Genomic DNA, 11,492 nt, shown 5'->3' on the forward strand with positions numbered 1-11,492 from the left:
ATACAAAAAATCTTTGCACATTTTCATTTGACCACTCATTATTTCGTATTTATCAATCGATTTTCTTCATCAGTAACTTGATTTTTTTTTGTAACAGAACAGGCTTTAGCATGATAAAAAAATAGAAGGTAGTTTCACTTCAAACTTTTTTGACGGTTAGAGGCATTTTTGAAGTTTCATAAATTGTACATTTTAGAAGCAGCGTTGCCACATTGGTATTAACAAAATATAATAGACGGTATTTTGGGATGGTAGTTTCTATTATTTTGAATGGTTCTTAGTCTTTTCAGACAATCATAAATAGTTAATTTTATGAATTTTAAAATGTGAAATAATTATGATTAGAAGGTTTGCGTGCTAACAAGCCAAAAGCGAATTACATTAATTCACCTCAGGAAACCTCAAAAGAAGAAGGCATGTCAGGGCCGTAAAGATTTGCGGATTTTTATAAAATACCTGCAATTTTTCTATTTATGTACTATGTATGTATGTACATTGGACTAAAAAAAGTTTCGGTTTTTTAAGCTTAAACTGGTTTGCCATCTGAGGTGATTTAAAAAAAAAGTACTTTAAAAAACCTATTTTTATTCATAAAAAACTCAAGGAGGTATTTTCAAATCGGTCCAGCTGACGTATAAGAAATATAATAGATTTTATAATTCCAATGGAGAAACAGTGCCGATTTTTTTTTGTGGGGAGTGATATATGTAGAATAATGTACATATGTATGTATGCAAATATTCTTACATACGATTGAGTTTCTCCAAAACCTCTGAAATTGAGGAAATACATATATTGCTTTGAACAAACAAATCGTACTTCGGGAAGAACGTAGTAAGTATAAAAAATCATCAAATTTTCTTAAAAATTTCAGTACTTTTAATTTGATTTAGTTTGCAGTTTTGTAGCAAATTCAATTAAAGTGCATGTTTGAAGTAGCTGGGGCTTAACGTTGATTTTTGGCAAATTTTATTATCTTTTATACAAAGTACGCAAAAATTACCGCTACCTCTTCTTCTATGTTGTATAAAAATTTCATAGATGTATCGATTACTGGAACAAATGTAAACTCAAAATTTTAAAGCCGTTTTTTTCGAGTTTGGTTTGTTTGAATTATGACATTATTGAAGTAAATGAGCGATATTTTCGACGCTTTTTTATATGTAAGTTCCATACCTTCAACAAAAAAAGGAAAAAATTAACCGTAAGTCCTACCCAATTCAAACTTGCCCTACACTAAAATTGAATAGGCCACAAAATTGCATACCCAGGGATTTTCTAAAGAACTTAATTAAAAAGTTTAAAATGTTTACGAAAGTTTGTTGATTTTTTTTAATATTGCACAGTGTTTGAAATTTGATTACATTTATGGGGAAATCTTTTGAGATGAGGCTTTTTCAATATTTTAGTTTTTTTTACAATAGTAGCATAACTTTGTTTAATAATACTGGACCACAAATTTTAATTTGGTTTATGCTCTCCAGACGCCACTATCCAATTGCTATGTAGAATTGCTCGGTGATTCCGAAATTCGGGTTAATTTTTTTTCAATGGATACGTTTTCGAGATATTTGCAATTTACCGTTATTCAGCTTAAAGCAAAAATTGGTTCCTTTTAATCACGTATATCTTACGAACCAATTTAAAAATCTTAACCTAAAATACGGCAAATGAAAGCCAATAAAATTCTCCATAAACCGTATATACATCACTTTCCGATAGGGCGTATAGTTTCTGACAAATTAATTTATCATACCAGCTTTTTATATTTTTTAATGAAAAAATGAAAAAAGAAAATCGTTCTCGCCTATACACTTAATCGCAGACATTGAACAAGGCATACAAAGGATAGAAGGCGACAGACAGAAAGACACGGTCAGATGCAATATTGCTGGCAAAATCAACAATTACAAAAATAAGTTAAAGTGTAAGCCAAAAGAAAAATTTATACTATAAATTTTTGAAGAAACAAAAATTTTTTTAAAGAAACATAAGGATTCATTGGTTATCACAAGTGCGGACAAAGGTAACAAAACAGTCATGANAAACCAAAAGAAAAATTTATACTAAGAATTTATGAAGAAACAAAAAATTTTTTAAACAAACATAAAGATTCATTGGTTATCACACGTGCGGACAAAGGTAACAAAACAGTCATGATGTACCAAGCAGATTATAAAAATGAAATGAAAGGCCTCTTAAGGCCTTAAGTGACAAACAAACATATAAGACCATAAGAATTGACCCGACGCAACAATTGTTAAGAAAAAATAATACCATCATAAATGAGATATATAAACAAAAAAATATAGACGTAAAACTCAAACAACAATTGACATGCCATGCAGCTACAGCACCAAGATTATACGGACTACCGAAAATTCACAAAGAAAACACTCCACTTAGACCAATTTCAAGNAACTCAAACAACAATTGACATGCCATGCAGCTACAGCACCAAGATTATACGGACTACCGAAAATTCACAAAGTAAACACTCCACTTAGACCTATTTCATCGTCAGTTAACGTTCCATGCTACAACCTCGCCAAATTTATAGGAAAAATATTGAAAAATATCGTCTCAGAAAGCTACAATATAAAAAACTCCTTTCAACTTAAAGACAATCTCAGCAAGACTACCATTGAAGATGACGAAATATTAATATCATTTGATGTAATATCACTTTTTACTAATATCCCTACTCAATTAGCAATTAGGACAATCATGCAAAACTGGCAAATTTTGGAAAAGACACGNGAAAAACACACGACGATTACAAAAAAACAATTTCAGTCCGTTCTCGAGTTCTGTTTGCGAGACAACAATTACTTTGTTTATGATGGAATACACTACCAGCAGATATATGGAATGCCGATGGGAAACCCTTTATCCCCAACTGTAGCTGATATTGTCTTAGACAAAATACTGGATGATAGTATCGCTGAACTTAAATCTAAGGGCATATATATAAAATACATAAACAAATATGTAGATGATATATTTGCCATAATTAAGAAAACGGACGTGGAGGTTATACTAAAAGCATTTAAAAAAGCACAGCATACAAAAATTAAATTCACAGCGGAAGAGGAAAAAAAATAAGAGGTTAGCCTTCCTAGATGTTGAAATCCATCGAGATAATAACCAGATTAGACTGAATTGGTATTCAAAAGCTGTAGCCTCATCTAGGATGATAAATTTTCATTCAAATAAGCCATGGAGTCAAAAGAAAAATACTGCCATGAACTTAATTGAAAAAAATTTATAAAGTCAGCGACCAGGAGTTCAGAAAAGAGAACAAGAATAAAACTAAACCCATCTTATATAAAAACGGATACCCTAGCGCGCTCATAGAAGGATTCATAGCAACAACAATTAACAAAATAGAAGGCGCGAACAACAATATGAAAACTAAAAATGATAATAGAATATTTACTGGCATAACATACATACAAGGTTTAACGGACAACAAATCGCTAGGAAAAATTGATACATAGCGAAAGAACGTGAACGCTTTTCCAGTAATAATTTGCAAGTTTCATGAACAGCTGATAAATTGGTTGTTTATTCGCAGCAAATTCCTAATAAAACAATATATTTTATATTTAAATAGGTTTATTTTGTGAAACTCAACAATAAAAACCCACAAACAGTTTCCTTATTAGTTTAAATTTCATCCAGCAACATGCGATCAGCTGTTTTTCGTACTGGCAAATTCTTACATGTAAAAATTTATCCAGTAAAATCCAGTAAAAACTTGCAACTTCAACTGTCATTTTTCGCTCTCTCAATTTCCCCTACTTTGCAAGTTTTTGGGTACGAAAACGCCAAAACATGAAAATTCGTAAAATCTTTTACTGGATTTTACTGGAAATGAGTAAAAAAACGCAACTAATTTATATACATTGGCCCTACTTAAAAACTAGAACAAAAATCAAATTTTTCCATTTGTACTAAAGCCTATGATACAAAAAGGAAACGTAGTTTCACTCTCTTTTCACTGATTTTTGCCGCCATGTTAGCTATTTGACTTTTGCTGGCATTATGACATCTCTATCAAAATCAAGCCACCAGCCAAGGCGAATTTATATAAGGTGGTGTTGTTTAATCAGCTGTGTCTAGCGTTTGATTGTCAAAATATTATATTTTGCTAGTGAGTGAGTGAAATCATCATCTGTGAAATCATTTTCTGTCGCCCTTTTTCATTCGGAGAAGAATAGCTGAAATTTGACAATCACCAGCTAAAAGCAAAAACAAAATACAAGTAATTGTTGTATTTGTTGAATCGATACCAAAATAAAATTGTTAAACTTTGTGCTAAACTCGGTAAAATTCAATAAATTTGCCTACAAATTTGCAACATTCTAATCAGACTTTTTATAAAAATGTTTAAAATGAAGTTTTGCAGCCCATTAAATTTTAGATGATTTTTGGTATTGTTTTTACGGAGAGTTTCTTCCATACAAACTATGTTTGATAGATAATTCTTTTTATATGGAAGACACTGTCAGCAAAAAAAATAAATGCTAAAAATCAACGAAATTCGCTGGCAACTTCAGNTTTTTGTAAAATTCATCGGATTCGCTTGAAAATCGTTACTCAGGGGTTTTGGGAGTCACCGATTACGAATTTGATGTCAGTTTTCGAAAATTCAAAATGGCGGACACTTTTTGTATTGGATCCGCTATTTTGAATTTTCGAAAACTGAATTCGTAATCGGTGACTCCCAGAACCCCTGAGTAACGATTTTCAAGCGAATCCGATGAATTTTACAAAAATGTGTCCGCCATATTGGATCCGCCATTTTGAATTTTGAAAAAATAATATCATATTCGTAATTAGCGACCCCGAAAACCCCCGAGTAACAAGTTTCAAGCGAATCCGATGAATTTTTCCAAAAGGTGTCCGCCATATTGGTTTTCTGGGGTTATATCAAAACCCTGATGTGATGGGGTTAAATGGACCTCGGATTCGGATTCAGCGACCCCAAAAACATACAGTACACATAGTGAGACCTTTGGGTCAGAACACAAATTTTTTTTTGTGTGGCTGTGTAATCAAATAGAAAATATTCATGTTTACTATGCGTTAATTCCCTCAGTGAATTCATAACATTTTTTTTGAATATTACAACGCGTTTTTCCCCTTAGTGTAGTGTTTTTGAACTTTTATTCAAATTTGTGCAATCAAATCAAAAACCGGGACACTAAAACGAAACCCGGGACATTTTAAGTTTGGACCGGGACCCCGGGACAAATAGTCTAAAACCGGGACATGTCCGGGGAAACCGGGACGTCTGGCAGCCCTACCTTATATGAATTCGCATTGCCACCAGCCTTAAAAAAAATTATTTTTCAACTGCCTTTGAAAAAATTTCAAACAACGGATTTTAAAACGAAAAATCAGTAATTTTAATAAAATCAAAAATTAAATGCGCGTTTGAAAGCTGTAGGAATCTTAAAAATTTGTGCAAGGATTCCAGATTGAAATTTTTCAAATTTTATCGTTTACTAAAAATAAGTGGTTAGAACGTGGCTTGTAACGTGAAGGTATAAAATCTTCCCGAAGTACGATTTGTTTGTTCAAAGCAATATGTGTATTTCCTCAATTTCAGAGGTTTTGGAGAAACTCAATCGTATGTAAGTATATTTGCATACATATGTACATTATACATATATCACTCCCCACAAAAAAAGTTTGAATTTATCCGGAATTTGTTAAATAATAAATAATAATAATGATATTTAAAAAGATTGGAGCTTACACATATGTTAGTATTTTGCCTAGCTCTGATTTGTGGCGTGCGCCTTGATGTTGTCACACATAGGGGAGGGGCGTATAGTTTTACGCCGACTCCGAACGGCGATTGTATTTTTATGAGAAGCTGTTTTAAATGGCAGTTTTTCCATTGTTTGCCGAGGAGCAAGCGCTAATTTAAACCAGTTTTTTTGTGATGTTAGGTTGAAACGACCCTACCATCCCGGTAGCGCGCACTGATAACCCTTATACTACTGCGGATAAAAAAATAGTTAAAATTAAATAACAAATATTTGTTGTTGAAAACCTGTTTTAAATCGCAATGCAAAAAAAGTTTTATGCAGTTGTGCATAGGCATACTTCGAAAAAAAACAGGTGATAGTAGTATAGCGTTTACGTTTACCGTTAACTTTTTTGTTTGAAATTTTTTGTATATATGTATTTTTTCCTGTCAGGTAAAATCGAAATCTCGTTAACTCAGAAACCTCATTCGGTCATGAAATTTTACCGGTCCCTTGCTAAAACGAATTATCGGGATTCCACTGTACATATATGTTTACATACATACATATACATATGCATGTACATAAATATTTATATTTAATAAAAATTGTGCGTTTTGAATATTTAACTACATTGCTTCTAAGCTTCAATTCATTTTGTTTGTACGGCTGTTTCTTTTGTATCCGACTCATTGCTCGACGTCTCGGATCTCGATCTAGAACGAGAGGAGAAGAAGAACAATGAGACTTATACATAGGGAATGGCTAAATACTAGAGTCCGACCGATGAATCGGCCGATGCCGAGGCTAATATCGGCCAAAAGTATCGGAATCGGCCGTTTTTGGCCCATTCTTGAATTAGGTATTGTTATTTAGTTATTTGATTATGTTTTTCTTTTGTTATTATAAAAGTTTATAAAAGCATTTGTTCTTAGAATGAAATTATATTCAGGATTTAATCGGCAAAGAATCGGCCGATACTGCGGTCGGTTAAATCCTGAATTAAATTCATTTCAAGAACAAATGCTTTTATAAGCTTTTATAATAACAAAATAAAAACATAATGAAATAACTAAATTACATAACCTCATTAAGAATCGGCCAAAAACGGCCGATGCCGATTCTTTTGGCCTATACTAGCTCCGGAATCGGCCGATTAATCGGTCGTACTCTACTAAATACCTTTTCTAAAATTCAGTATTTTCTGAATAAATTACAAATTCGTGCTTATGAATGTAAGTATGTATGTACTTATATTGTACTTACTTGTTGACGTCTTCGAGCTTTTTGAGCAATCGTTCATTCTCGCGACATACAATTTCCTGATCCCTGAGTATGGTTTCACGAACAGTGAATAGATGATTGTTTTCTTGTCGTAAAGCTTCATTCTCTTGCATATACAGTTTCACCAGTTCAGCCAATTCATTACCATCTAACTCAACTAAGCGTTCCAGATTTACTTTCGGTACCTCGATACCACCGGTCGCTACACGTTCGAGATGCAATTCTAATAGTTCACCATTTTGTTGCGCCCCGTTTGGTGTCTTCATAAAATCATGGTGCAAATTTAGCGCAGCTTTGAGATGATCATTTTCAATTTCTAAAGCGTTTATGTCACGCTTGAGGCTCAATATAAGCGCCTCGCGTGGATCCATCATAATGACAGGTTTCGTGCGAATCCTTTTGGCTCTGGACGCATATCGTAAAGTGTTCAAAGTCTCAGCATAATTGTATTGGGCTGGAGAGACGCAAGCGATCATCAGTGTAACACCGTTACCAGCTAAGCTGTCAGCCAGTAATTTGGTCAATTGACTATCGCGATAGGGAATGTGTCCGAATCGTTTTTTATTGTCGCTCAATGAAGCAATACAATATCCTGGAATAAAAATGTTTACTGATTTCCATATTATCCTCAAGTAAAATGTGGTTTTACCTAAAACCATTAAACTTTTATTAATATTATTTGCTTCCTCCAGCGTCTTGCCTTCACTAAGTGTTTTCTTGGTAAGTTCACTGCCAGCCAGATCCACAAAATTTATTTTTCCATGCTTCGAAATAAACACTCCACCATCCGTTTGTTGTTCAGAAATTATGTGCACCGTGAGCATTGTGTGTGAACGCGACGAGTGATCGTTCATGGCATGAGAACCAACTGCACGGTTCCTCATTCCTGAAATGTACAGACCATAGAAAATTGTAAGTACCCCCCGTTTATTGATAAATAACACTATGTAAAACGAAAAATTAACTTTTTAAGTGTTGGTCTGGTCGAGTAATTCACGAAACCATGTTTAGAATTTTTTGACATCCTAGAATCTCCCATTTATGTGTTTATATAAAACTATTTTTAAATGACTTCTCGAGCTAAGGAATTTTTGGCTACGTTAGTTTTTAAAAGGGTTTACGTACTCATGAATGTTAAGGTATTCTTGAACTATATGTATTTGCATCTGTAAATGTGACTTTTTCAATACATATGTAATTGTGTATGTCTGTCAAATTCACAGTCTTTATTTAACTATTTAAAAATACGATCTTTGAAAAAGAAATAAACTTAACTCAGATGATTCTACTTGTGTGTCAGATGAAAATAGAAACATTTCTATTTCGTATGTACGTGCATCTGCTTTGTACAGAAACAAATCTAATTTGCCTTTACACGATATGTTGGCATTTCCATATGTAACAAGTAATTTTTAGCAAAAAACAACCGACTTAAAAAATATATATATCTATATATACATATTTCATGATCCAATGATCTGATCTAAACCAGATTAGTATGGGACCACCTCCGACAAAAAGAATTTTCGAAATCGGTTGACATGCATACAAAAAAAATAAAAATATTCCGATGAACTGATAACCTCCTCCTTTTTTGGAAGTCGGTTAAAAGGTGGCATGCAAATACATATCGTTTAAGAACACCTTTAGAAAACGCTTTTTACCAAGGTACGTTACAAGGCGAATTCATATAAGGTGGTATCGATTCAACAAATACAACAATTACCTGTATTTTGTTTTTGCTTTTAGCTGGTGATTGTCAAATTTCAGCTATTCTTCTCCGAATGAAAAAGGGCGACAGAAAATGCAAACACTCTCACGTTTTCACTCACTCACTAGCAAAATATAAAATTTTGACAATCAAACGCTACACACAGCTGATTAAACAACACCACCTTATATAAATTCGCCTTGGTACGTTAAAAACCGGTAGAAGCCAATATGACGTCAAACTTTGAAAAGTCAAAGTTTTCAGGAGAGTAAAAATAAAAATGAGCGTGTGTAAGGAAAAATAAAAAATTACATTTCATTGGCTGAAGTTTTTAAGTAAATTTGAAGTTTATTTTCATTTATTAACTTTGTTGTAAATTGGTTTATCGTTTATTAAGCTATCACAACTGGATTGATATGTTCCAGTGTTGTTGGAGGGTCTTTCCGGTAGCGCTACATCACAGCTGCTTTCCCAACGTTCCTTCAGCGAAAGACATTGAGGGACGTTAAAAAAATTTAGTGAATATTTGACACCTCAGGTGTTGCATTTACGACATTAGTATAAACCGCATTACAAAAATTAAAATTTGCTATTAACAAGAATTCAAAACAAAGCGACACATCATTCCAAGAGTAACGAAATATACACAAAAATAAAAATAAAGCAAGTTAAAGTTTGTAAGTTTGGTTCTCATGAGATCAACGTCAAAATGGGTTCTACCTGTATTTATGTGCCTTGGTTTTTTACAAGCTTTTATTTAATTTGTTCATCCCACGGAAATGTCCAATCGACAAGCTAGAGACTTGAAACTTTCAGCATAGTTCCAATCACAATGACAATGCAATTTAAAGTATAAATTGATTCCTTAATGGTCTAGGGTCTTGATCTCAACACAGCAAAAGTTATGGCTAACAGGGGTCTATTTCTTAAAGTTGCAGTGATAATTTTGTAACGACAAGCATACTCCGTATGGTCAGTGACAATTCGACAGTTTGGTGAGTTTTTTGTTTCCTAAAAACTATTGCCACTACCGCTTGAATTCCATGAGAAATTGCATTGAAAAAGTGTCATTTTCGGGACTTAAGATTGTCGTTGACAAAATTGTCGCCAGTCATATGAAGTGTATGTATATGTAATTCATACGTATATAATAATTGCAAATGCATTGTTTTAGTTTTAAGACATATTCAAATGATTGAAAAATAATTAAATGCGCGCAATTACCATATAAATAAATTTACACAATTCTGCTGTGTAAACTTTCAGACGGAGCTATGTAGTTTTGTCGCTATTGTCACTACAGTTTTGTCAGAGTGACAATTGTCATCACCATTGTCGACAATATTCCAGTTTTGTCCCTGTCGCTTTCCAAAAATTTTCACAGTTACCTACAAGCATATAAGAAACAGAAAAAATGTCGCCGACCATTCGGGCTCTGAAATTTTATTGAAAAATCGACATTTGCCGCACCTGTCACTTTTATGAAATAGGCCCCAGATTGTGATTTGCCAAAGAAAGTAAAAATGCTGTAATTTCTTGATATGTTTCAGGCACTAATATGATGGAGTTTGTTGTGAATTCTTTGGTAAGTGAGATAACGGAAATTAGTTTCAAATGTTTTCTATATGGCCCAACTGTTAAATTTTAATAGCTTATATATATGGTCAAATATCTGACACCTTGTGCTTTTGTGTCACTCACCTTTATTTGATTAATGTAATTTTGCCATATACTATGTCATACTCCTATATTTGATTAACAGCTAGTACCGCCCGAAAACATTACAATGAAACCATAGTATTTTCAGAGCGAGGCAGGCGTATATGATTATTTCAAAAGTGTCACAAAAAAGTCGTGAGCGTTTCAATGACAGAAAAAATCTCTACTATAAGCGGTTTAGAATTGAATTTCGTCTTTAAATTTTAATATTTTCTAGGAATGGAGTAGCGATGAAAATATGTGTGTAATCTGCAATCTTGCGTACATAGATACAAACAAATTTACGAGTTTGCTCTAATCATTTCAAAACAGATGATTACAAGCCATCAAAAGGTCGATCGCCTCCTCCCCCAGAGCTCGAAAAAGCAAAATTTGGGATAAAACATATTGGCTGCGTTTCTTTATACTTTCCGGATAATCCCATTTCACAGCCGGAATAAACAGAATGCGTTTGAAATATACGTCAACATATCATCAGGAACGTTCTAAAGAATAAATAAACAAAAGGGTTTATTCCAAACGTTCAGAATGAATAAAGAAATGCAGCCATTACCTCAAACAAGAAATTTGGGAAAAATAATTCTTACTTTTTATTTTATTTGAATCTTTAATCGTAATTATTTTTTAGGAAATCGTGTAAAACCCTTCGTCGACGTGAAAAATTAAAACAACGGGCATGCAGATACTATGAATGTATGTATGTATGTCAAATCGAACTTTCTGATACTACTTTTTGTCTATTTCCGCGGTGCACGTATGTAGAAAATTTCACTTTCAACTGTGTAACCAGACATTTAAAGACACGCCCAGCTGGCCCAGCTAGTAGGAATCAGCAGTAACTATTTTACGCCAATTTTTTGCTAGTCCTGCTTGTTTTGAGAGCAAACCATTTTTATACCCGAGCGCACTTGTGCACAAGGGTATTATAACTTTGTTCACATAACGGTTGTTTGTAACAGGCAAAACGAATCGAGATAGATATAGACAAATGTATACATAAATGATCAGAATGAAAA

General features: G+C 33.3%; 1 protein-coding gene across 2 annotated transcripts in view; it reads right to left on the reverse strand.

Annotated features, from left to right (window-relative positions):
* The window catches only part of Klp54D (Kinesin-like protein at 54D), a 113,218-nt gene that overhangs the window by 10,567 nt on the left and 91,159 nt on the right, over nucleotides 1-11,492 (reverse strand). The window contains exons 6-7 of one of the 2 annotated variants that reach the window (XM_017612453.1): nucleotides 7,696-7,932; nucleotides 7,029-7,638 (exon numbers count right to left, since the gene is read on the reverse strand). In XM_017612453.1, the coding sequence (XP_017467942.1) occupies nucleotides 7,029-7,638; nucleotides 7,696-7,932 (847 nt within the window). Of the gene's footprint in view, nucleotides 1-6,368; nucleotides 6,479-7,028; nucleotides 7,933-11,492 lie in introns of those variants that run through there. The other variant, XM_017612452.1, reaches the window with a different exon arrangement.

The sequence above is a fragment of the Rhagoletis zephyria genome, unplaced genomic scaffold, assembly GCF_001687245.7.
Source record: "Rhagoletis zephyria isolate East Lansing unplaced genomic scaffold, Rhagoletis_zephyria_1.1 Rzeph_scaffold_00544, whole genome shotgun sequence".
NCBI lineage: Eukaryota > Metazoa > Arthropoda > Insecta > Diptera > Tephritidae > Rhagoletis > Rhagoletis zephyria.